Below are 27,294 nucleotides of genomic sequence, written 5' to 3'. Positions count from 1 at the left end.
CTACGCTACGGGCTTTCGCCCTCGCCCTCCTGGCGGCGGCTGACTTCATTCGGCTCGGGTCATCCGTGACGTCAGCGCCGGGGATTCTTTACTCGGGCCATTGGGAGCATCGCGTGGCGGAGATTTTGTTTGCTCGCTTGCTTCGTTTTTGTTACGTGGTCCAGGCCGATCGGGTAGGCATGGTTAGTTCTGAGTCGGTGGAACAGGAGGAGAGGGGGGGGGGGGGGGGGGACGTTCGGTAAACAGCATAATAATACTCCGGGTTTTTTCTTTTTTCTGGCCTGAGGAAGTGGCAGCGACAGCTGCTGCGCCCCACCATCGTGATGTCACCCATACGAGGTCGACGTGGCGGCCCGAGCGCACCCGAAAAGCGCAACCACCGCAGGGGCCACATTGTTGAGGGTATCGAGGACGCCCTGGCTCGCTGTAGTTCTGGGTGACTGCATATTACCACGACTGTGCCCTGTGGCATTGAGAAAGTTCTTTTAACAGCTTTCTTTGAGAAAGAAACGACACATATGCGAGGCCTGAAAAGGGGAAAAAAATTGTTTTGGGAACGGACTTGGCGCCAGCGATTTAAGTCAGAATCCTCTGTACTGCAAATGGGTTTGGTACTCCCACAGTTAAACGCTCATACCGTCCTTAGGGAGTGGAATATTGATGTTGGTGTTTGCGATGAAGTGAATGCGGATTGGGAGCAGGTGCTGCGGGTCACTTGCTTCCGACGTATCCAGGAGCAGCTATGGTGCTATGGTCTAATAAATTTTGGCTATTGCGACGAGTTGCATGCATTGGAGAGGTTGCTTTCCCTGCAAGGTTCTCGAAAGCGCATGTATTTTGGCGTGATGTATGTATGTATACGGACGACTGTCGAACACACAGCGAGCAATAACTTTTGCTGAGAAATACCGGAGAACACGGCGCTCCTCGCGATCAAATTTGGCGCGTTTTCTCGCGTGCGGCGAGCGAAGGTGCCAGGTTGTTTCTTTTTGCCTCCCGTGTTCCCAGAGAACAATTCTCTCGCGAGCGGCAACGGAACTTTGGAATTGCGGCGGCGTCTTCGTCTTCGCACTGTTCCTTTACTTGGCGCCGACGTTCGGATGGACCCATGTAGCTCGTTTGTCCATTCGTTCGCCCGTCCGTGCGTGCGTCCGTTTTTTCGTCCGTTTGTTCGTTTGTCCATTTTTTTAGTTCGTTCGTTTGTTATCGAGCAGCAAAACGCACTGCTGCTGCTGCGAAGCGAAGAGGGAGCAAGGAAACGTAAAGAACACGGTTGTGTTACAAAGGGTAAGTTTGCGCGCCTAAAGTCCGTGTGTGGATGCACGGACAGACTGGTCCCCGAGGAAAATCGAATTGAGCCTCCCGTCGACTTGGTCCCGCTTTTCCTTTGTTTTTTTGTTTTTTTAGCCTCGTTGTTTGTGCCTCTAGACTGGGGACGAATGAAGTGAAGCAGGGTGCCCCGAGATAAGGCGCTCTGCAGCGGCCTTTTTCAACCGTGCGCGTATTTTGAAGCCCCCGCGAGATGACGGCGTCGTGGCATGGCGTAAAATGAGGAAGGGGGGGCTTACAGAGAACTGCTTTTCCGGTGACGAGTGCGCAGGGAGCCTCATCAATACGTAAATGCGTACCCGGCGCAGGGGCCTCGCGAAAGTAAGCCAGCCGTGGGCGTGCTACGACGGCGTTTGGGGTCCGTTTTGCTCTCGGTGTAGACGACGACAACGAGCAGGTCCAGCTTGCTGCGAGAGAAGAGAGCGCGTGCTCTCAGTCCTTTTATTTTCTCCTCAACTCAGTCTCTCCAGCGCTTAGATGTTGCGCGGCGTGTTCCGCGTGGTGCCTGGTCGCGAGTTCGAGTCCTTGCGGAACGCGAGAAGCGTGTCGCTGTACAATTAGTGCTTGGGTGCGCGCTGAAACAGCTCCAATTAATCGGGAGCCTGTGAGTGTGCGGTGTTCTCTCGTGCTATGCTTATGTGGCTGTAATTTCCTAAAGGCTATAGACTCCAAATTTTAGTTGCGTGTTTTCTTCTTTCCAATGTTGCGTTTGACATTAGAGTAAATAGAGCACGGATTGGTATGAAATTACTACCGCAAAATAATTTATAATTAGATTTCTTCTCTTTTGCTATTGCGGTTTCGGTTTCATCAACCGAACGTTGGCGGTGACATGTGGTTGATGTTTAGAAAAAAACTGCACTGTAACTGTTGATACGTCGTTTCTTATGATTCTAATTTTAAAGTGCGCTCGCCTAAGCGTCGTGCTGAATTAAAACTAAGTATCAGCGGTTATATTGCATTTCTTTTCATGCTTCACCTGACCTTAACACCATCTACACACCTCAGCCATCGTTCGGTTGAAGAAACCGAAGCAGCAGCTAGAAGAAATTCAGTTAAAAAGTATTTTGCGTTCGGAGGCGAATACCAAGGTGTGCTTCATGTATACTGACGTCGAAGGCACCATTTCAGAGAAGAAAACACGTAAGCAGAAATTAGGCGTCTACACCAATCATTTGATAAAGGGGGAAGTCGAAAGAAAGTAGGCAGATGCCGAGGCAAGGCACAGACGTAATTAAGGCTGCCATTTATTTTTTGTGCGTTACGGACAGGGAAGAGAGGGACACTGCGAAATTTTTCTGTTCCAGTTTCTTGACGCTTTCATCCCATTTGTAGTCGCGACCTTTTTGTGCCACGAGGTCGTTGCGGGATCCAAGATTAGTAGGTGCCGTCGTTTCCTCGAGTGTTTCGTGCATGCCGAGCCCATCCCGTCCTGTAATTGGTTGGCGTGGAGTAGGGATGTCTGGTAGCGGACTTCCGGCTAACATGGCTGGATTACGTAAGTGCTGGAACCGCGCGCATAGAATTTGATATCGAGTGCAAGCAGCCGCGGCAGAACCGTGTAAAAAACACTCGCGCGCACAGTTACACCGGCCACGTGCCGTGCCATATACTAAATGCACGATCTGTATGTGTGTGTGTGGAAGCGGGCAAGGCAGAAAATAGATGACACGCCTGTCAGCAACGATGTGCGCGACGAGAACCTCTTTTGCAGCATGCAGTTGCGAAACTGTTCCGCATGCAGCTTCGGCAGCGCGACGACGCTATCTCCACGGGACGTGCCCAGGACGTCTCAGATAAATTGCTGTCGGGATCGAGTGTCTCGAGGGAAGAAAATTCGCTCGGAGGAGGCACTGTCAAGTATCCACGGAGGGGGTCTTCCGTACGTGCTTCCAGCTGTTTTTTTTTTTTTTGGACAAAATTCTTTGTTTTGGAATTTCTGAACTCTCTTTCATTTTTCTTGATACCTGCCGCGTTACAGCAGCATATTCGTGCCCCGTTCGCTGGAATGGCAGCGCCATCTCGTGCCACGTGGATTAGCTCGAGAACGCAGCGGCAAGCACCCCTGAAGGGAGGCCCTCCAGCCAGTGGCGTCGACCGGTCACCATGATGTAGCAGTTACTGTCATTTCGCCAGGCCACCTGCCAGCCACCTCCCATGTCACGCTAGGGGATTAACCGTGACGTCATCAAAAACGGTCGACGCGATTGACTGGGCCTCTGGGTGTGTCCGTGTCTTGCAGGAGCGTCATTGAGACATTGTCACCGTCATGCAGTAAAATTTTGGGAGGACACTTAAGCTACTCCTTGAGCGGTATGATGCGACAGTGGTTCCTCTTGCCGACACATACACGGACACCGTTGCCTCATCCACAATCGTTATGTGAAAGACCACACGGCATACATGTAAAGCCCCGCTTTGAGCAAGCCGTACGAACGTGCTTGCGACGCTTAGCGGTAGCCCGACTCGCGCAACTCGAGGGTGAGTGGTTCGATTCCTATGTAGGCTATCGGTTACTAGGAATACGGCGATGGGTCTGCTGCATAGAAGCTTGAGAGGCGACTCATATAACGTGAGTCGTCGTCTGCTCCGTGTTTATTGAGGGCGACGAGGAAGGCTGCGGCCGCGCGTTGCTCGCGGTTGCTCCGATCGCTGAAGATTCGAGGCGCCGCTGGTGTGGCTGGCGCCATCTATGGGAGCCTCTTGTAACAGCCACCTCTTCTACCAATCCGGATTTTCCCGTCACGCCGACACCGGCTTTTTGTGACAAGAGGCCTTTACGCTGTCGCGTAAAAACGGTACGATCTTACGGCAAATGCGGCCAGGCAAGCATGGCGACGGTAGCTACGGTGAAACGTTACCGTATTGGGCATACTAGCCTTACAGCTTTGCTTACCGAACTCTCTGGTACCGGAGCGCACACGGAACCTAATATGGCAGATATGACAGGACGGCACCTGAATTGTCGAGAAAATGCTTTTGCGTTGTGGTTATTTACTGCGTAGTTAGGGCATGCGGCCACGGATTTGCAGGCAATAGTAATAATAAACCGTCTATTAACTTTATATAGGTTGCAGCCGTGACCTATACGACTGGCTTGTGGGCTTATACTCCACTGACTATCGATTCGTGAACGCGAATAAATGACCATTATATCGCATGTTGCTTACAAAATGCGCACGTTAATATGCATGTTCAGCGCACAAAGTAACAAAAAGCCCGGCACGTAATCAACTTTCAGAGCTGTATCGGCACTGCTGTACGGCGTTGGTAAACTCGTCGAGTGCTGGCTTCGCTTGTTTCGTGCTGATGTCACAGCTTCGTTACGTGCGGTCCGAGCGCGGTGAAACGAAATGCTAAAACGCCTACGCATTGTTGCAGCACCTCTGGAAGTGTGACAGCCTTCACGAAGCAGGTTGCCCAACGAGACACGACGCTCCCATTCGAAACTTGACCGCTGACTGCAGATGACTCGCTGGCGGTTGACGTGTAATCGCGAGAGACGTCGTGTACTCTGACTTCCAAACAAGCGGTTCGCGTATCAGCCCGGTCTTTCTTCCGGGCCTGACGCACCTCATCAATTCTCAAAACGCGGCACAGTTAGCGAGCATTTCATTTATTTTGCGCAGAGCATGTGCGACGGGACACTCCCTCCACTCGTGTACGCGTCATCAGCGTTGGTAAAAACGCCCGGCCCTCGAATGACGTCATCCCGCCAAACGGGGATAAAAGGAAAACGGGGGGGGGGGCTGTGAACGAGAACCCGTGGCGCCTGACCGGGCGCCGAGCAAGGAAAGAAAGGTCGAGTGTGTGCGCCTGAGCTTCGGGGTTTTATATATGGGCTGGGGCCACTGACCAGCCCGGCGCGAACCCCTGGACATTAGGGAACGAACTCCCTCGCCTCTCCGATTCCTTCCATCTTTCTGTCCTCTCTGGCCCTCGATTTCTCTTCTCCCGGCATCCGACGAACTCTCCCTCCCCTAGCCACCAGTCTTTCCTCTGCACGGGAGAGGGCACAGGGGAGAAAGTGAAGTCTAGTATGTGGCTGCACCGGCTCAGAGCGCGGAAGGCGGGTTGGTAGGGGTGCTAGGGAAGACTAGGGGTAAAAGAGCCCTCCCCGACGGGAATGCAGGGGAGGAAGGCATGTCTGGCGGGTAGCCCGCAGCGACGACGTCAGCGAGAGACGGCGGGGCTTGGAGGAAGAGAGAGAGAGAAGGAAGCGAAGAGTTGTGTGTGTGGGGAGGGGAGAATGACTGCGCCTCCTTTTGTCCTCCCCTTGAGCAGAGCGGGTCGATATTTCACTGCGCCGCCGCTCGCGCGCTTCCGCATCGGGTTTCCGAGCCTTGCAGAACCTCTTTCCGATTCGGGAAGTGGGGAGAGAGTGGATAGTTGGTATGTGCGTAAGGTCGGGCATAGAAATCCCCGGGCGGCGCAAGATGCTTGGGCGTCTCCATGCGCACCCTTGTACCGATACCATCTAAAAGCAGCGGCGATAACGTCGGGAGTTCTGTGCATCGCACGGCCCGCTTGTCACTAAATTTTGCTCCATTTATTTTTGTTCTGTGGGGGATAACGTGACCCTTTTGTTATTCCGTATTGTTGGTTCATTTGTGTTTCTTGATTTATCGTAAGTCATTGAAGGTCCCAATAGAGCCCGCCAACACGAAGGAACCTCCAGATGCGCGAACTTTATGGCAGTAATATGTGTTCCGTGAATTAAAACAGATTATGGTTCTGAACTTGTTCGTACATAGGTCGCTTGGCGGATATGGTTAGCCCGGCCGTTAACTTGCTACATCTTCCCGCTGTATGGTGGTGAAGTGCGAGTCGGCGTACACTGCACACGAAGCATACGCGCTGTAAAGGCCAGGGAGGGGCCGCCGTTGTGCTTGACGCGAAGGGGGCACTTCCATTGTAGTATTTGCATTCGTAGTTTGTGGAATTGTTTATTGTTCTGTGTCCTGCCTCCCCCTCGCCCTTTTCTTTTCTTTATTGATTAGCGTGGTCCCTTCAGCAGCCTTTGGACATTCTTGACTGAATGCATACCAATTTCAAGGAGCCGCAAATACAATCGAATCGTTTACCAATCCGCCAACCCCAGAAGCGTCGGCACGGTTTGCGGAGTGCCGACCGAACAGCGGTTCGCCTGCGGTTTGAGGGGGGAATGGGACGAGAAGGCACTTCTGAGAAGAGAGAGAGTGAGAGAATGAAGAAGGACCTCGGCTGTTCTCGCCGCAGCGTGCTGCATAGTTCGGCTGTCATCGATTCTGACAGATTGCTTGACTGTGCGGCGAAGCCCTAGACTTTCATTCCACTTGAGAGGTTGGTAATTATCAAAGCCGTTTAGGGACTTGGAAGCTAGGAAGCAGCGCTGTGCGTTCGAATTGACCGGCGCTTATATGTGGGCGTTCGCATCGTCGGCCGTCGCCATTGGCCGTCACCGCTCGCGAACCAGCAGATCACGGTGCCACCGTCGTAGCTTGCGAATGGGGCCTTCTTTGGTTGGTGAGGTCTTTTAATGTAACGGTTCCTTCAGTCCGATTCAGTTCCATATTGATCACCCGTTGGCCTGACTGACCAAACTCTGCGGTGCCGGAGATGTTGAGCTGTGGACGCCGGGCGGAACGCAAAGAAAAAAAAAATCTAAAATTGTGGGATTTAACAAATCGAGCGGCACATATGGGCTGTGATGAACGCCGTAGTGGAGTGCTCCGGATTAATTTAGACCACCGGGGGTTCTTTAACGTGCTCTGACAACGCACAGCACACGGGTGTCATTTGTATACTTCGCCTCCATCTAAATACCGCCGCCGCGGGCTCGATCAGCAGCCGAACGTCTAAGCCACCGCGGCGGGTCTGCAGGGCGGAAAGAAGGAATGGGATCTGACTAGTATAACCTTTGTGTGTCTGGGGAGCAGAACGTTTTTGTTCCGATTCTCTTCTCCGTTTCGTCACCAGTCATTAGCGATTCTTTTCCAGGTGGAAAAAGCGGCTGTCATACACGGGCCCAGTTTTCGCACTTCTCAGATCGGTTTCAGTTTAAGCGCCGCGGAATATGGAGTTTTTTTATCTTTCGTTGGTTCAATGTGACGATTTCGAATTGATTCTATTGTTGTGTTTTTTTGTTGTTGATTTTTTGCCGTTTGCGGTTGACTAAAGCAGTGTGCCACGCGTCTTGTTTCCTCTTCGTCATTGGATTATGCCTGTAGCGATGGCAGGGGCGTGGATTTGGCTGAGGCAAAATTGAATCACAAAGGAATCTGTTTACATGAGCACTGTTCTTTTCGAGGTCGTGTGTGTTTGGTTTTTGGTGGTTTAACGTCCCAAAGCGACTCAGGCTATGAGAGACGCCGTAGTGGAGGGCTCCGGAAGTTTCGACCGCCTGGGGTTCTTTAACGTGCACTGACATATCGCACAGTACACGGGCCCTTAGAATTTCGCCTTCATCGAAATTCTACCGCCGCAGCCGGGATCGAACCCTCGTATTTCGAGTCAGCAGCCAAGCGCTGACCTCTGAGCCACCGCGGCTGCTTCGTGTGTTTAGTAATAGAAGTAGTAAGTAGTAGTAACGGACTTATGTCGGGGCACCGGGGCTGTCGTGGATACAGCTTTTCTCGGAATTAGTGTATTTTTCTCTTCCTTGCTGTTTTTTCCCGTATTTTCCTGTTTTTCCTTTGCTGTTTTCTTCCTCTTATTCGGGATGTTTTTTCGGCTTGTTTTTTGGCCGTGCCTGACTACCGCTTGCACAGGACACACACGACTCCGCGAACGAGAGAGGCTCTAACAACCGTTCTACCACGGGTCGACGGCGGTCTCCTTTTATGGCGTCTCCCACGATCATTATCCCCATCGCTGAGCCTCGCTTCCGACGCCTCGGCACGGTGGGTCATGCGCCGACTGAAGAAACAACAAAACGAATACACTTTTTTTTATACGCGGGATCGATGTCGCCAGCGGCAATAATAACTGGCGGATTCGCACGGAGTGCCTATTTTTCCGCCTGCGGCCTATAATTGCGATGTGTGCCGTGTTTTAATGGGGATTAAAACTGCCTGCCGGTACTGCGTGCTCCGCGCAAGGAGGACGCTTATACATGCTGGCATGGTAGTTAAGCGAACATGCTGGTCGTAATAAAAAGAAGCAGCGCGAACAGACCAGGACGAACGCAAGTCTGGCGTCCTTGTCTTTTTGTTATGCATTCTGACCAACAAGCCCAAATCAATTTTCTAGTTCATGCTGGTCAGGATCAGCTCTCTTTGTAACCCAGGCACCGTTTTCGTTGATTTTTTTACTTAGTTGATTTATGAGCGCGCTTTCTCGTCCAGGTATGCTTTTATACGGGGCCGTCACCATCTCGTGAATACTCGTGCCTCGGCATATGAACATCAAGTTTTTTGTTCCAGGAACGAGTCGCGCAGTAAACTATTACTAATGTTTATTGCTGACGGGGTTTGATGCTACTTGTAAATATGGCCGATATTGGAAGCGTGGGATCGGTTGTGGAAAATAGAGAAAAGTAAAAAAAAAAGAGAAAAGGGGGGGAGGGGTTGAAGTTCCCGGTTCAGCAAGCTTCAGGACGTTATACCAGAGCCAGTTGCTAACTGCAGAATCACTATTAGTGATTGGTTGAGAGCGTTAGTTATAGCGCGTACCGTTATCTGCTGCTGGGCAGGAGTGTGGGACGCGGCAAAGAACGAAGGAAAAAAGATGTCAGGGAAAGTGCACTTCGTTTCAGGAATAGGGAGTGTAGGAACCGGGTGCTCGGACACTTCTCTCCTTTTCGTCCTGATGTTATTTTGTGTTTCTCACCCATATATCCACAGGAATTGTGGTGTTCAGTACATATTCACTTTTGCGGCATGCTTGGCCGTGCGCGGCGTTCCGGCTCGTTTGCGTAATTTACGCGCACGGCGTCGCCGGCTCGTGTGAAGGACGATAACCGCCGTACGTGCGCGTGTGCTCGCTTGTGTGTCGGTGCGTGCCTTCTTCGCGGTCCGCTGGTGGGCGCGATGGTCGAGGAGGAGGGAGATGGCCGAGGATATCGTCTTTTTTTTAGGTGAAATATGGCGTGGTTTAGTCGCCTCTTGCGTAAGAAACAAAAGGTAGGGGGAAAATGTTACTTGATTCGCGTGGTGCGGTCTGTGCGGGCCTTTTTTCTTCTCGGAGAGTGTGCGGTTCGCGCTGCGGTGGCTAGAAAAACGTGCTTGAAATTCCCCGTCACGGCTGGGCGGCCGCCGGATGTCCGCCGAAACGTCGGCCGAACTGCTGACGCTGCCTTGGCCTCCGGTCGTGTCGGGGCTGTCGGTATTGCCTGTCCGTCTCCGATGCGTGGACGCTATTGTTTGGTCTGTTCGAAACCCATTCAGGGTCGAAGCTGTGCATAGGATAAAGCGGGCTTTGCATGCATGAATGCACTGCATGTTATGCGTCGAAGACGTCGTTGAAGCGACTGGTGCGCAGTGGTAGTGTGTGTAAGTAGTGTGCGTAAGTGGTGTATAAATGGCTTTTCTTGGAGGGAGCCCGCTTCCCACCCACCTCGTCATTTTTGCTGACGTCGAGATTAAACTATTATTTTTAATGCTAAGCTGGAGTTCACGTTTTAACCGAATATTAAAGAAAGGGAATCGACTGTGACCAGTGAAGGGGGGATTTATCGACAGCTCTCGGATTGGGTACATGAGGTCGCAGTGTAATTGCAGCCTCGGCGGAAACTACGTGAGTCATGTGTGCAGCTTCTTCCTGAACGCTGGAGGAATGTTTCCCGAGAAGAGAAACACGGCGACAGATGGTAGCTTTGATTCCACTTGCAGTCGCCGCCTCCTCTCCTGCTCTCTGTTTAGGCTGAAGTGCGGCTGCCCCGCTCCGTCGCGGTCGTGTTTCCTCAGCAGGCGCGAGAAATACCTGCGTCATAGCCTGCCTGCTCAGCTGCGCCCGAACGCTCACTGCGCATCCACTGCCCTGTTTCGAACACGCAGAGAGACGCCTTGAAACTTCGCGGCCGTCTTTTACAGTCCCCGCACGCGCGCGCTTTGAGTGTGTCTGGAGACGTAATGTTTTCCTTTCCTCGCCCGCACAAAGCGACTCCTCGGGCCCCGCTCCGTGCACGCGTCTTTTTAACGGTCGTGCCCGACGTGCCTGCCCGCTCTCTGTTGGGCCCGCTTTTCCTAAAAGGTCATCGTGGCGCGCTCTGTCTGGCCCGTGAGTCTCGAGTGCGTTCCCAGGGCTGGGCAGAGAGGACCGTACCGAGAAAAAGCGAGCGAATCACCCGGGCTGTGGGGCCGGCTCCGTCGCTAGGCGACGTATGCGTGGCGTCTGTAGTATAGATTAGGGAAATGGAAAGGGCCCCGTATATAGTATGTGTGCTTGTATGCAAGAGGACCTAACTGTCGTCGTTTGAAGGGCTCGTCTTTGGCCTCGTCAGTGGAGCGGAAATCAATTTGCCGTTGCCTGTGCGTTCGTGCGCCCTTAGGTACGAGGCGGGTCCGGCGCGTTCCTACGTCGTGCGTGTGTTGAGCTATTCGAGGAACGCCGCGTGCGTGTCGGCCCTGTCCCGGGCAGAGAAACAAAAGAAACGGCTGGGTGAGTGATATGGATCGCGAGCGACCTCTCGTGGGGGGTCGGGGAAGCGGCAGTGTGCATACGAGAACTCCTACGGATGTGCGTATGTGTATGTTGAGGGTTTCCTCTGCGTGGGAGTTCGTGGAATAACGGCGACATCGCGGTTTTGAGGTGCTTTTCTGTTGCCCTATTGTGTTCCCCTAAGCAGCTGCGAACGATGTGTCCATTGCCCATAGCGGCGGCTTTGCGGAATTACTGGTGGGAGCAAAATGTAGGGGAAAATCCTTTGACTGCGGTCTTTTTGCTGTACGAGGGGTACCCAAAAGAAACCGGACTTATTTTTGTTTGAACTTATTTGTTCACATTTTAAGCACTGACCTTCAATCTCCTTCAAAGTATTCCCCACTTGCAATGATACGCTTGTCGAATCTTTCATTCCATTTTTCAAAACATTGTTTAAATTCATCTTTTGTGATGCTTGACAGTGCCTCCGTCGTTTTTTTCTTCACCTCAGCAACAGCAGCGAAACGCTTTCCATTCACCTATTTTTTCATTCTAGGAAACAAAGAAAGTAGCACGGGGCAAGGTCGGGAGAGTATGAGGGTTGAGGAATAGGGTTCATGCCATTTTTGGTCCAAAATTGTCGTAGAGATAGGGCTGTGTGAGCAGGGGCATTGCCATGATGGAAAAACCAGTCACCCGACCGCCACAAATCTGGCCGCTTCCACCGCACACTGTTGCCCAATCTTTTCGAAACATCCAAGTAGAAAGCCTGGCTAACTGTCTGACCCTGCGGAACAAATTCTCAATGGACGACTCCTCTCACGTCGAAAAAACAAATCAGCATTGTTTTGAGGTTTGGTTTCACCTGACGAGCTTTCTTGAGGCGAGGTGACTGAAGTTTTCCATTGGCATGATTGTTGCTTTGATTCAGGGTTCGATTCAGGAACACTTGAGTTGTCCCCATAGCACCGTCCTTGTACGTCTTTCTTAATATTTCAAGAGTTTCCATTCAACTTTTTCCGAGCAAAAATCAGAATTTCACCGGCGCCCACTGTTCACGAAAATCAGCCATTGCAAAAACGACATTCACACAAAACAGTCGTCACTCTAAAACTCTGCCTAAACTAGTCTGACCTCCTTCAACGACGGCACTCGGGTTACTGACTCTGGAATGTTCGTTCTATGCGCTCCTAGTGGCAAAACGAGGTACCACAGAAGCTTTGCCGACCAAAAAATTTAGTCCGGTTTCTTTTGGGTACCCCCTCGTATCTTTCTTTTCTGACGATGTAGCGCGCAGTTACTCCCGAAGTCTGCCTTGAATGGGGCGGGGCTGACAGCAAATCAGCTGACGAGGTTCAGCGCATGTCAGCTCATTGGAAACGTCTTGTTCTGGGGGTTCCTGGTAACGCGTGATTTGTTGAGCTGATGACAAATCGAGCTTACGTGCAGTGAAAACAGCGAGAAAAAAAGGGGCTTAATCATTTGCGCTCTCCGCGGTTGAATGATGATCCCCCTCTCGGATCATTGCCCCCGCCGCCCATCTCCAGTTACCGCGCCAGCCTTGCCCTTTTACCTGGTGCGGTAACCCTCGCACACTTCCTTGTGTCGTCAGCCCGCCGGCATCTCTGTCGGCCCCGGCAGCGTTTGCCTTCTCTTGGAATCCCTCTTCCCTTCCCAGTAATAATGCCCGGCCCCATGTTCGTTTTTTATCTCGCCATGTATGTCGCTTAGTCGGGTGTGTCCTCTGCTCCACGTTGCTCTCTCTGTCTCCCGAGCCGTTTCCATAGCTCCCTGTGCTGTCCTCAGTCGAGTTTCTCGAGCCCTTTATTTGCTTCCACCTGCAGCTCACGTGACCATGGGTGTAGCGCATTTGGGACAGCGGCTGTTTCTCTTCTCCACTTACAGTTCAAGCCTGGCTGTAATGTATTTCGCTCGGCCAGCTGGTTGGCGAACACGCGTGTAAAATAAGGCTGAGGACGGCGAAGCGCTTTTCGACCTCTTCCGTAGTGTTATTGGTCTCCCCGGCTCCGCATGTCGAACGAGAGCGGCTCTCTGGAGCGCACTTCCAGGCGTGTGTGGTGCGCACCCCTACTACTACTACTACTACTACTACTACTACTACTACTACTACTACTACTACTACTACTAACTACTACTACTACCCACAGCTTGCAAGTGGCGAAGCCTCCTCGGCTACCTGCCCTGGAAACGAGGCCCGTCGTCCCCTCGGGCGGCCACTTGATGGTGTTGGGCTCGCCCGTTTTCACGGCCGCGCCGCAATCGCGGTCGAACCAGGTGAAAGGGCTGTTGTTACTCGAGGGACGCATTGGACCATGGAAGCAGCAGCAGAATCGAAGCTATGAGATTAGAGAGAGAAGAACTAAGGAAGGGAAACTGCGTAACGAGGAGGTCCTCGGAAATGGAGGAAACCAGTTCAGGAGGCCTCGCTTCGGAGTGTGTGCTGCCTGTTGTGTCACCTCCTCCTCAGCTCACAGCGTGCATGCAAGGTTCGCGCTTCGTTCGAGCGTGCGCAAATGTCGTGTGCTCGTTCGGTTCGCACCGGAGGTGGAGCATTGCCACGAAGAGGGCGCTGCGAGCGGTCTATCGCTCATTCAACTTTTGTGCTTGCTTTCGTTTGTTTGTTTTCCTCCGTTATTGCGTTTTCCTGCGCCCTTTTACGTCGCATCTCGGCGCTAGTCAGAGATTCGTGTGAAGCGTAGGCAACGGGCACCGCTCTTTGCACTTGGCTTCGCTCTCGGATGGCCGACTGGCGTCGTCCCCTTTGTGCAAAAGAACTACTTATTCCGCTTTTTTGAAAAGAAAACGTGCTCGATATGACTCGTTGAGCGTATATCTGTCGCAGTAAGATTAGCCGCGGGACTTAATCAGTTCTAGAATTGAGCGCTCCATATAAGTGGGGGCTGTACGCCGTGGTCTCGGTGCATCACTTCGGCTGCGACCTATCACACGCTGCCATCTAGAGATTTACTGTGCATCTTATCCGCCCACGGTCTGCGTCAGCCCGTTTAGTCACTTAGCCAAGGCCCGCTTAGCCGTCCCCTGTAGGCTCAGAGAATGTGTTTTCGCTTGGCGGTAAAGTGACGTTCCACCCGTGGCTTAAGTTTGAGCCGTGTGCGGCAAGATTCCTTTCTTTTGCGTGCGACTCCTGAGGTCCACTTGCACGGTGATGAACCGGAAGCTGTTGCAACTGCTGTTTCCTTCTCGTTCCGCGAACCACCGTCGCCGCCTGCTTCATAACGAGGTACGTACGTGCTGTTGTGGCCAACTATGGTGCCGATCGAACCGAGGCTTTCTTGTCGTACTGCCGCCGCGGTGGCTCAGTGGTTACGGCGCTCGGCTGCTGACCCGAAAGACGCGGGTTCGATCCCGGCCGCGGCGGTCGAATTTCGATGGAGGCGAAATTCTAGAGGCTCGTGTACTGTGCGACGTCAGTGCACGTTAAAGAACCCCAGGTGGCCGAAGTTTCCGGAGCCCGTCACTACGGCGTCCCTCATAGCCTGAGTCGCTTTAGGACGTTAAACCCCCATAAACCATAAAAACCTTTCTTGTGTACGATGTGTCGCGCGATGGTGGGGTCGTCTCGGTAGAGTCTCCGTCCTCCGTGGCCACTCGCTGTCTGAAGCGATGCGAGCGTGAGATTTCCCGTTCCCCTGTCCGGTTTTCCGTTCACGTTTGCCGTAGGCGTACGAACGGTTTGGCTGGAAAACGCAAAACAAAGAAGAAAAAAAAACCTTGGGACACTCAAGTTACTTTAAATGGGCTCTGAAACTTCTGAAAAGAGTACATAAACTCGCTGAATCACTACATTCTCTCGTCATGAACACCTAAGCCAAATAATGCACTTTTACACGCAGCAGAGAACCCACAATAGCGCGCGATAGTCAGGTTTTAATGCTCGTGCCCTCCTCTGTCTGTGTGTGTTTGCAGGGGGGGGGGGGGGGGGGGGGGCGATGGGTCATTTTCTCAACATGAATGCTGAATATTTATGCAAAGTGGCAACACTTATGTCACAAACCGCAAAGAACGCCGACTTTTTGGGGATCTGAAACACCTTCCCCACGAGGGCACATCAACTTACTAAATCACTGCATTGCGTTGTCGTGAACACCTGAGCCAAATAACGCACTTCTGCACGCAGCAGAGAGCCCACAATCTCACGCGAAAGTTGGCGAGCCCTTTCCGGCGACTGTTTCATGCTGGCGCCTTCCTCCACCGCACGCTGCTGCGTAATTCTGTTTAGAGATGGCTATTGGTTAGATTCTTTCAAGCGCCAGGCAGCCACCATTGCCGCGGTCAATCAGCAACGTCGCTCCGTTCAGTCGGGAATTTCCCGCGATCGGGCCGGCGGGACCTGCCGAACGGAACCTGTAACTCTATCGCGTTGAAATTTCTGCGCGGTGTCTCAGTGCTGCCGTTGCTGCACCTGGCGGTAACGCGGCGTAGCTTGCGTCACCGCCTGGAGGCGCGCATTGTTGTGTATGTATTGGTGCAGTCTGCTTACTTTTTTGCCATTTTCTCGTTGTAACAGCAAAGTCGGCCTTGCTTTGAGTCCTTTTTGTTATTGTTTTCTTGTTCCTTTCTTCTTTTCGACGCACGGTTCCTGTATAGGAAAAGGCTGAACTGCACGAGACTGCCCAAGACACACTCTAAACTCGTATGCGCCTGTATGGGAGTGAAATGAGAGTAAGCTGACCTCTAGCGCACTCCATTTTGTAAAGGGGGAGTGCGCAGAGGACGACTTACCCCGTTTTCACTGCTTTCTGTTCAGACTGCAGTGCGCAACTCTACTGTGCGTCCAGTGTAGCCCTTGTTTTCATTTTCTCCTGCGTGTTGAAGAACAGATGGGCCGCTATGCCTCTCTCGAATGCGAAGCTCTGGGCGTCGCTTTTTCGCGCACGAGCCCCCCACCCCCACCGTACACCGGCTCGCGCACCGGGAGGGATGGAGGGAGCCCGTGATGTCATATTTATGGACAAAGCGCGGCCGGCCCCGCGTTCGTCCGCCAGCGAGCCGGCCGGACGACGACAGCAGCGACAAAAGAATAAAACGCAATCACACGCGCTCGCACTGTCGCCGACTGAAACCGGGCGCAACGACCGACCGGACCCCGGCACAGCATAGCGGGAATGGAATGGCGGTGTGCGTCTGAACGCGGCGGCGGCCACTGCGCTGGTGCTTCAGTGCTTTCTCCGTCCCCTGGTCCCTTCGCTCGATCTGCGGCCAGAGGAGACGGACAGCGTGGAGGAGAGGGAGAAGAGAAGATTCGGGTCGCCTCTGTCTCGCGCCATTCGTCGCCAGCGTGTCCTCCCGTCGCCACTGCCTTGTCTCGTTGATGCGTCTGTGGTCGCCGCCGCCGCTTCGCTCCTCTCCTACTGTGCACCGCCAGTCGGTGTATACATCCGCCAGCCGATGCCCATAGCTCCTTTGATGACGTCACTGCGCTGCAATGGTCAACAAATGGATTGCCATCGTTGGCCGGCGGATGCGTAACGATTCTGCTCGTTGCTTGATTGACCCGCAGTCAAGGAGAAAATTTCGTCGAGTCCCTGCCAAGTCTCCTTCGCCCCTCTACAGGCGCCGCGCTGTTCGTCTCGCGTTCGTGCTGTCGGTGAATTCTTTAAATCGAGTATTTTTTTTTTACTTTGTAAACGCACCCTAGTTTTGGTGTCGCCCATGGTTAGAATTTAGTCGTTCTTTCGTTATGAAAGCCTTAAGTGGTGAATATCATTCGTCCCTGTGCAAAAAAGCCGAGACTAACAGAAAGCAAGGAAATTTATTTTTTTTTTTGTTTTTGTGGTATTCATCAATGGGGCAGTTAGCATAGTAATCATTTTTGCATCAAGACATAACTAGTTAGAAAGTATAAAAAATGACCACACGCCTCCAGTGGTATCCGAACCCACGACCACGAAAGGGTTATCGCACAGATGTCGCCTTCACCGTTCGGTCGCGTTCCGCGTGGCCCTTGCGGTATTAAGAACGTTATGCGTCCGCCGCTGTGGGCGAGTGTGGCGCTGGTGAGTGCTCTCAAGGTTAGGCCAAATGCAGTCAGTTGCCTTTCCAAACCCCCTCTTATACAGCAGGATCTTTCCGCAACAGATAGACCCCATGTGCAAACACTGCTCAACTCCGGCCACTCTCATACACATGGTGTGGACTTGTACACATTACAACACAAACAACCCAAACACCCCACAGACGTGGGAGTCTCTCCTGCGTACTTCCGAGCCGGCAGACCAATGCCGGCTTATCCAGCGCGCGGTGGAGGCCGCGACATCCCAAGGGATCCCCGCCGACCTCCTCTAAGCCAGCGCAGCCGGTCCTTGGACTGGTCCCCTGTTTTTGGGAGTAATAAGAGAGACCACCACCACCACCTTAAAACGAGCATCGGAGATAGGCAGTGCTGATCAGACTCCTGTCTGGTTCGGCTCCCAAATTGCACGGTGGAAAACAAAGGGGCAAAAAGTCTCCCCGTACGCACTACTGGCGCCGAACTTCAAAGGTGCGCAGTGATGGAAGGAAGCTTCCATCCTACGTTGCCTTCAAGAGAAAGACTGTGCACAGAGAGAAGTTCCCCCCAGGGTATCGTAGTCCGGGTGCAAGAAAAAGGTTGGATGTCCGACGAATTGGCCATAGACTAGCTGGAAACAGTGTGGCAGCACCAACCAGGAGGCCCTTCTTGTGCTGGACATCTTTAGAGGGCACCTAAGAGACCAAGTGAAGACCCGGCTGGCTGACTGTCGAACGGACTGGGCCGTCATTCCTGGTGGCCTGACAAGCGTGCTGCAGCCGCTCGATGTTTGCGTTAACCGGCCATTCAAGACGAATTTCGGTGGTGCTGCACCGAGTGGATGGCCACGGAGCAGCTCCGACAGGGCGGCTGAAGCGAGCGTTCCTCCAGAAAGTGTGCGCTTAGATTCTGCACGCGTGGCGTTCGTTGTCAGCGGACACCATATCAAAGGGTGTTGGAACTTGGGAGTCACGGGGCTGTCAAACGCCATGGACGGCACAGAGGACGACCAGCTGAGGCGGGCTCGTCCGACGGCTATTAGCGCGAAAGCAAAGATGAATGGTGAAATAAAATGTTCGTATCTATCACCAGCTTTCTAATTATCTGACACAGTAGTCGCAGTGGCACCACAGTGTGTTAATGTGTGGCTGTGTAGGCCTGATTCGTGTATAACCCGCACCTTGAAAAAATTGAAAAAAAAGTGTGGCTTATACACGAGTATATACGGTGTTTCTTCTTGACTTCGGCTGTAGGATGTCCCTACGTTGCATTTGTTTCTTTACCCGTTAGGCTGTCTTCCTGGTTATCATTTTAGTAGTGGCATGAATTATTAGTTGTGTAATAAAAAATGGTCACACTACTAACTTCCCGTTGGTCAACATCGCAAACTAAGAAAAAAAAGATTCTCCTGTGCTTTCCCTCGTTCCGATGACTGTCGGCTTGCTTCATATGTCATAACGAGTCCCCCATTTCGCTACCCTTGTCTTTTCATTCGTCCCTGTAGGTATCTGCGGCAAATTCGTAACGCATTCGTTGTATCGGGAAATTCGCTAAATCTAGTTTTTTAACGTGTGCTCACCCTTTTTTCGGTCTTAACGCGCTGAATCCAGTTCAGCCGCGCTCATCCTGTCCGAAGCAGCCTGCTTGCATGGCGCGCGCTGTCTTGCCGCTGCCGCAGGTACTTGGCAAGAACGCCCAATGCGCTCCTGACGTCTCCTTGCTTTATAAACGGCAAGGGACTGCCTCGCCGGTAGATGAAAGGGGAGGGGGGTTGCGGCGAAAATAACGCGCGTCCCCCGTCGCTGCTTGCGCCGGTGTCGGGTTCGAGTCGAGGTGGGTTTACGTCGGTGCCTCACCGTGCGGGAAACAGCGCTGTCACATTCATCAGGAGCAGCGGTGAGCCCCGCTTCCTGCGTCGTCTTCCGGGTTTTGTGTTGACGCGGACTACGGAACGGATTCGTGGCCTCTCGTGAGCCGTCCGTGTGTTGTTACGGATGGACACTGCCGTCTTCGGGCAGTGTGGCTGGCTCTCTTTCTTTTCATTTCAGCGCTTAGGTCACAGGTGTGATGCCTCCCTTTCTCCCACCTGGAGGTGTTCGTCGAAACTTGGGTGAAAATATCTTTCTTCTGAGCCGGAAACCCGTTTCGAAAACGCGTCCATCCGTCCAGCCCAAGCTCTTTGCTTTTTCAGTTGGTCCAGGCGATGTTTGTAGAGCCAACTTCTCTCGAAAATCTGACGGCGCCTGCGCGGCATTACTTTATCCAAAAGCACCCGGCGTTTTGGCAGCAGCCGTTGCGAGCTTTCTTTCCCTTTTGGGTAGGGCGGACTGCTTACCATTACACCGCGCTGATGTAGGATCCGCATCATCAGAGGGAAGGAAATTATTTAGTTCGGCATGGCAAGGATGCAGAGGGTCCGGAGACGGTGCATTTTCAACTGCAGGACGGATCTGCATGTGTTCCTTTTTATTTTTAATGCAGTAGACATGTCTTCGTGAGCATCACTGTATCAGCGAATTTTGTTCCTTTCCGTGTGTCGGTGATGGCCGTTCGTATGCGCCAGAAAAAGGAGAGCAGACACGCTTCACATACGTGTCGACGGGTCCGTTTAGAAGTCGCCTTTGCTGTTCCCGTCTTCCGGCCTTCGTCGTGGCGCAGCGGTGACGAGGAGGCGGCGTCCGGATATGAGCACACACAGCTCGCCGCCGGATACCGCGCGCTTTATTTTAAAAACCCGCCAGTGTCGTCTGCCTAGCCGAAACACGCGCCTCTGTCTTGTGTGCGTGCATTCGCGCATGTTGCATTGCTGCTTCGGCGCTTTGTTTGAGCCGCGGAAGTCTGTTGTCAACACCCGCCCGCAATCTGCGGACCCAGTCAGACCTTTTCCTTTTTATTTTATTTTGTTATATGCCGAGCACGGAGCGTTATTGGGAATCCACCTTGTGTTTGTTTTTCGGATCCCCCCTCCCTGCTGCGGGGATGTGCGCTAGGTGTAGAAGCGAGGCGGGACGGGCGGGAACCGACGTCATTGCGTCGCTGTAGAGGGAAAGGCGAAAGCCGATGAATGATCGATAGCACCCGCCCAAGCTCCGGCGATACTGCGGTGACTGCGCCGTTGCACGGAAGGTTGAGTGGGAGGGGAAAGGAAAATGGAGCGTCTCCAAGTTGCGTGCAGCCGGGCTCGTATTGTGCGCCACTGTGTGTCCTCAGCTGCAGTTGCGGCGTTTACTGGCGTCGATAACGCTGAAGAAATTAACTCTTCTTGAAAAATACGTTAGTGCAAATTACCAGCTGAGCCAGCAACAAGCGTTACTGAAATAAGCTCGTAGAATTTTTTTTCTTTTTCGTCGTTTTCCGGAGCGATGAGGTGATAACTATAAAAGCCTGATACCCCCCCCCCCCCCCCTTTTTAATTGCGGCAGTAGCGGTTTGGGTTAGCATGCTGAAACCAACGTTTTTAGATCCCTTTCAGTTTGAAAGCTGCGGTGCGCGGATTGTCGCCTTTCCGTTTTCTTCCGCGCGGTGGCGCTCGCCACGCTGTTTGCCCGACCAGCGTCGCCGCCGCCTGATTTGGAGCAGCCAGCAGATATCAGCATAGAAGATATCAGCTGTCCTGTGCCGGTTGTTGGCAGCGACGCTTATCTTACAGTATACAAAAGCTTCAAGCAAGGGTGCTTAAAGCATCCCACCAAAAAGATGCTAAAGTTTACCAACATTGCACACATAGCAATCCCGATTTCTTTGAAGGAAGGTCCCGTTTTTGAAAGGGACGTTTTTTGGGAGGTGCTAGACGAGCTTGAATTGCAAAACCTTGTTCGGCTTGGATGTGCAGAGCATATGGCCACTTTTACATGCCAAGTGCTGCATTTTGTCATAGTGACACGCATGCACTCCTCTGCGAGAGACGTGAACCGTCGGCTAGAGAAGAGAGAAAATGTTGTCATTGCAAATAAAAAAGCTCGCCTTCAAGTAGCCATTCCCTCCGCGCTTCCGACTTAGTGTGTCTGCATTTAATGCTTGTCTGTCTTCAATGCAATTAACATTCTAAAAATGAAAGTGCAGGACGCTGCTCCTGTCTGTGCTATCATTGCAAATAAAAAGCTCTTCTATAGTTATTCCCTCCCTGCATCCAGCTAAGTGTGTCTGCATTTATACTTGTGTTCACTGAAATTGGAATTCTAAAGAACGTGCAAAATGCTGTTCGCATGTGCGGTGCTTCGTTGATAATATAGCGCGGAATTTCGTGACTGATCTAGAAGCGGAACATCGCTAGTTTTATCCTTTCATCAATGTTTCGTGCATTCTCCAGAAGAAATATTGATAGCTCTACTCCAATATACGCATATCATCAGCGCTAAACGTCGCAAACGTGATGCGATAAAGCGCAATTTAAACGATTGGTTTTTTGCGAACTGGCAACAGCCTGCTCTTTATCTCACCCTTACTAGTCAGGCGAAACAGTTCTTTAACCATGAGACCGAAGTTTCACCGTGACAGCTCCAAAAGTACAGCAAATTTGAGTTCGACGTGTTCGCTCCCAATGTTATCGCGGCTGAGAACAGGCCGTCACAGCAACTGCCAAGCGCGAGCGCTCCGGCGCCTCCGGTCCGACAGCGACAGCAGCGCCGCGTGCTGAGTGGAAGCGGACGGGGGCCGCTTTCTCGGGCGCGGCGCGGGGGAGCTTGCAAACTGAAAGGGATCTAAAAACGTTGGCTGAAACATAGTGAGTCGCACACAGCGCGCAGGGAACAAGCCGCAGAAGTCAACAGCGTTTCACCTTATTAACATTCCTTGTCAAAATACGGGTGACTTATTTCACTGGTCCGCAGAAAACCTATTCGGAACCATTTGAACAAACTTTGTTATAGCCATAGTGCGCAGCTACGAGCGAAGTCGCTGGTACGACTCCCGGTCACAGGGGCCGTCCCAGTCCGAAGGAGGCCATATGCAAAAGAAGCAAAAAAAAATTTGTCTCAGGCACAAAAACCCATTAATTTTCACATTTCTTTCTCTCTTTTTCCTTCCCCCCTTCCCCCTCCGAGCCTACGGTAATAGGAGCCGTCAGTTAAGAGCAGCTGAATCTGTCGTCTCTGTTCCCATTACGTAGGGCCGGTCACGTTGCGCAAGGTTCCTCAGCGTTGCACGTAACTGTGGGGAGGATGCGCGTGGCGATACCATCCCCCTGCCTGTTGTTTCCTTTCGCGGCTCGGTCCACCTATGTCGCGTGGTTTCGCTTCCCGACGAAACAAGTCACGGTTGCTATGTCTCGGGAGAGAGGGAGGGAGGGGGGGGGGGATATATATATATATTTTTTGTTGGTCTGGACTTTGTGGCGTCAGTGTTTGTTACTGTAGACCTTTTCCCCATAGCTTGTGTGTTGCCTTTCGTCCTTCTAGAATTCTGGCTTTGTTCCGACATTTTCTTTCTTCAAAGGGGGGGCGGGTATCACTTTTCAGTGTTGGGAGCATACCGATCGCATTTCTTGCCCAAGCTATCTTTCGTTTTTTTTTTTTTTGATCTCTACCTTTTTTTTTTTTTTTTGTTGCTGACTCCCAGAGAGGCGTTAGTTCTGCCTCTTCAGTTTTGTTGATGTTTAGATTGCTGCCATCGAAACGGGCCTTGGAGTTTTTGTTGTCATTTGTTGGCATAATTTCTTTGTAGTCAGGTTTGGTGCTAGTTTTGACTGTGTGCTGTCTGCCTTTTTGGCTTTTCTGTGTTGAGCTGTGTCATCTCTGTCTAGCACTCGTTTTTTCAGAGTTCTTGCTGTGCTGTGTTTGTTGCAAGTTTCGTTGGCTTGGTGGGGAACCATGAGGCGTGACAGCAGTACTCCTGTGCTGATCTTTCTTTACATTCTTTCTTTCTGAGCAAGTCTGCCAACAATGTTCTTCACCCTGCTTTTTTTCGCAAGCTCTACCTCCTCATTTTTTGTTGCTGTTGTTGCAGTGACACAGGTGAACGCATTCACCTGTGTTCTGCTTAGGTTTTGTCCCGACATACAACAAAAATTTTGTGATTTCAGGATTTTACACTTTAGTTAAATTGATGTGCTATTAGCTCTCTTGCTGGAGCAGCTTCTAAGGGACTCTGGGGAAAATTTGAAATTGGCCTGCATTGATAGAGCACAGCATTCTAATGACAGAATGGCTACTTTCTAATAGAGCTATGTAACAACAAAATGCTGTTGTCACCGCCACCATCTTTTTTCACAAGCCGACTGCGATGATACCGAGATTGTTTTGTGCCTGGGTCTCTGAGGTTGGGCTACACCACCTTTCACTTCCAAATGGTGATCGCCAAGTCCTTTTCGGTCTTGACAATTCGGTTTGAATCCAGGGGTTGGGGGAAAAAGAATGCTAAGAAAAATTCAGTTTTCTGAGAAGTTAATGTGTTTTTGGTGCTGAGCATACATCAGCACGTCCAAGAGAGCCAAAGGGTTAATTGACGAAGAACAAAAAAAAAATTGTGGGAAGTTGTCCGCAGTGCCCTCGAACAGCTGCTGTCAGCTGTGTCGCTGGAGAAGCTTTATTAATGTGGAACACTGTTTTAATTACTTGAGTGGGGTCTTAATTACTGGCCTTTTTTCCTCGTGCAGGAGGCCCAGTTTGAGTTGCTCACACGGCAGCTGGAAGCAGAGCGCCAGACTGTTGCAACGCAGCTTGAGAAGGTGAGCGTACCCCTCGCTATCAATTTTACGGTGCTGCCACGTCAGTTTTGTTGTGCAGCTGCATCTTTCACCGCAGTCCTCGAAATGCTGCGAACGACGTGTTGATTGGCTGGATTGAAGCTATGCCTCTGTGCCCGACCCCCTGTCCAACCTTTCTCTTTCCTGCTCTCCTCTCGAGAAAGGTTGCGATCAACATGGTTGTGTTTAATGCAACCCAAAAGGCTATGCTTGCTTGTTAAGAAAATGGCTTAGCTGTGGCATTTAGTTTTTGCTCATATCTGCTGTGATTTTCAGTTCCAACATATCTCAGCACTTTTTCTGGTAGCCGTCGTGGTGGCTCAGTGGTTATAGCACTCTGCTGCTGACCTGAAAGACGCGGGTTTGATCCCGGCTGCGGTGATCAAATTTCAATGGAGGTGAAATTCTAGAGGCCCGTGTACTGTGCGATGTCAGTGCGTGTTAAAGAACCCCCCAGGTGGTTGAAATTTTTGGAGCCCTTTGCTTCCCTTATAGCCTGAGCCGCTTTGGGACATGAAACGCCCATAAACCATAAACTTTTTTTGGTGGTGGCAGTAGGTCTTAAAAAAAAGAAGAATAAAATAAACTGCACCTTGCTGTGAAATTTCGTTCCTGTCATTTGCAGCTGCTATGTATGGGCTTGATTTATAGTCTGAAGAAAGACAAGCATGATGTTTCACTTTTACAATTGTTTCGTTTCGAGAGTTTTTACTGTTAAAGTATATGCAAGCGTTAAGTTTCTTTTCATGTTTCATTTTACTGCCAGTTTCATGCACTCAGCACTTCTTGTGGCATTTACAAGCCTTTCTGAAAACATGCACTTGCCATTGTTTGTATAGTTCTTCAGGCAGGAATGAAAGATATCTGGTGTGTGAACTTGCTGAACTGACCGGGCAGATGCTGGGTGTTTGCAAGCTACGAAGCAAGCAGCCATCTTAGTCAGTTGTTCTCCCGTGCCTTGGCAGGTGGCGCCACTTGTTCTCAGCCAGAAATTGGCAGCGAACAGAAATGTCAAGTGTATATTATGTGCAAGCAGCTAAACCGTAAAATACAGTGTCTGGGAGCCCACCGTGGTGGCTCAGTAGTTTTGGTGTTCAGCTGCTGATCCCAAGCTCAGAGGTTTGACCCTGCCCACGGCAGCTGTATTTTGATGGTGGTTGAATACAAAAACACCCATGTGCTTGGCAATGTCGGCGCATGGTAAAGAACCCCAAAGTCTAAATTAATCTCGAGCGTTCCACTGCGCAGTCCTTCTTAGCCCATATGTCACTTCAGGACATTAACCCCCATGATTTACAACCTCTGCATGATCATGATAATGAAACAAGCAAGCCAGCTATGTGTATGTGGTGGGATCTGACTGAACAGAGGTGCAGGCCTTCGAGCCTCAGCTTTTGTGGAGTTGTCTAGTTTCTAGCAGCTTGACTCTTCCTCTTTACTGCTCATCGCAGATCAAACTTCGGGACCGAGACGACGCAGTGAGTGTGTCGAGCGTCTCGGTCAGTGGTTCTGCCGAGGAGCCGCCGTACGCCTGGAGGCCACCACCTCCTCAGGTTGGCAACTTTGGGGCCGACGACGAACGAGAGACACGGCCCAAGATGACAGACTCGCACCTGTGAGTCCTAGTGTGGCCCTGTTTGCATGGTGGCCAACGCCCCTCATTTTTTTTTTCTCACTATGGTCGTTGCTTGTTGCCTGGACAGTTCCTCTGCATGCCCCTGTTGTGCATGGCAGTTGGAAGATGTAGATAAGTGTGTAGAAGCTGTTGCATTTAGTACCTAAGCAGTCTCTTTTAATCTTTTCTTTCCCTCAAAATTGGTAGCGATTTCCAAAGCTCTCCTACTATTTTGTGCAATATACTGAAGAGGAGGTATTTGAGATGAATAGTGCTTATCACTGAGACCGTGTTTGAGTCTAAAGTGCCTTTGAAAAGAATTTGCAAACTGTTAGTGTGAAGAAAAAATGCCACAGTCTGTTTAAGCAGCGTTGACATTTTTGAGTTGTAGTGGTACCCTGTTCTCTTCAGCAGTAACTACATATTCAGGCGATGTCCCACTCGATAGTCTTTAGCGCATGTGGTTAGTGCATTACATGCCTTGCCATCTTAAAACTACTGAATAGCGCTGCAAGAACTCAACAGCCTTTGCTGACGAGCAATGCTCAGTTCGGCAGAACAGTAGCGTGTAGAAATGGGTGAACGCACAAGCTGGCACACCCACTCACGCTTCTCACGCTGCCTGCTTCTTTTGTGCAACCCATTCGGCGCCACTTCCGCTGTGTTGTGCTGCTCACGCTTTTCACGCCTTCCTCCTTCCTTCCTTCTCGCCCTGCTTTTAACCCCAATTTCCCCGCCCCGACTCCCCCCGGCACCTCGTGTTTCCTCGCCACAGCATCATTAACCGAAAGACGGAATCCAAAGAGGAAGAGCACCTTGTGCGCACTGAGCTCGTGGAGAAAGTGCAGAGGTTGGTTTCACTGCCCATGCATAGCGTCCCTCAGCAAGCACTGACACATAACTTTGATTTATTTCCTTTGTTTGTTTGATCTTGAAAAGTTGGGGTCAACCTTGATGATGGCCCAGAGCTGTGATTTTCACTGCACGGTGAATGATGAGTGTAGATTCACTATTTTTCGCCAATTTTGATTTCAACTATCAAGAGCAAGGTGTAGGACACTGTATTGCTGGTTAAACCTAGTGGCCGCTTGGGCTTGGAAGCCTCTGGCATGCCAAAGGTGTGTCCTGCACTGCGGTGCTCTATACAAAGGAGCAACTTGTTTACATCGTATCTTGTGAGGTGCTCCACATTTAAGTTGGTTGTTCACTCAGGGTTTACGATCGCACCAGTGTATTTTTGAACCTGCATTCATATTCAGCACTTTTTAATATTTGCACTGCTTAGCACCAGGCACATATATAAACCGGCAGCAAAAGTTTATGGGACGCGAGTGAACGACAAAAAAAATTATTATTTTGAACCAGTCACGTGATCTGGTCTCCTGAAACGTGTCAAGGTATTAGGGGAAGTGCATGCTATATCTACTGTAACAATACCATACAACTCGGTTGTAAGGCATGGCTGCAGTAATTTTTTTTTCTGAGGATGTGTGTCTGTGAACTTTTGCTGCTGTTACTATATATATATATATATATATATATATATATATATATATATATATATATATATATATATATATATATATATGAGAAGCTAACAGCCACAAAAGCCAAGGGCACAGGGGATTTTTTTAATTTATTTTGTGCTGTTGTTCGATTTAGAATATTACTGAATATGTTATCGCTTAAAGCTAATTGATTAATTGATTGGCTTCTCTCATATTTATAACGAGCCCCTCATTCCCCTTTCCTTGTTTGCTTAATTGCTTAGTGAGGGCCTCGGTTCTGGCAGCCTTGACGCCATAGGAAGCATAAGAGGGTTCTCACACAGCTTCCACCCTCGCCGTTTGATGACGTTCTGCGTCACATCAGCGGTAACTCAGGACATGCTACGTCCGCCGCTTAAGATCGTGGGTGGCGCTGGTGAACACTCCCAAGGTTAGGTTATTTGTAAACATAAATACCCCCGAAAGCAGAAGATCTGACAGCCATCGCCGTAGCTCAGCGGTAGAGCACCGGACGCGTAATTCGGAGGTCGTGGGTTCGGATCCCACCGGCGGCATGTGGTTGTTTTTT

At 51.1% G+C, this 27,294-nt stretch overlaps 1 protein-coding gene across 11 annotated transcripts in view; it reads left to right on the top strand.

Annotated features, from left to right (window-relative positions):
- The window catches only part of p120ctn (adherens junction protein p120), a 107,586-nt gene that overhangs the window by 38,077 nt on the left and 42,215 nt on the right, over positions 1–27,294 (top strand). For 9 of the 11 annotated variants that reach the window (XM_089541875.1, XM_089541867.1, XM_089541853.1 and 6 more), the window contains 3 exons: positions 23,514–23,585; positions 25,055–25,218; positions 25,994–26,068. In XM_089541875.1, the coding sequence (XP_089398001.1) occupies positions 23,514–23,585; positions 25,055–25,218; positions 25,994–26,068 (311 nt within the window). The remainder of the gene's footprint in view (positions 1–23,513; positions 23,586–25,054; positions 25,219–25,993; positions 26,069–27,294) is intronic. The other 2 variants (XM_089541894.1, XM_089541888.1) reach the window with 1 other exon arrangement.

The sequence above is a fragment of the Amblyomma mixtum genome, chromosome 1 (genome assembly GCF_055824585.1).
Source record: "Amblyomma mixtum isolate Tamu chromosome 1, ASM5582458v1, whole genome shotgun sequence".
In the NCBI taxonomy this organism is placed as follows: Eukaryota; Metazoa; Arthropoda; class Arachnida; order Ixodida; family Ixodidae; genus Amblyomma; species Amblyomma mixtum.
This window is presented reverse-complemented; position numbering and strand designations above follow the sequence as displayed.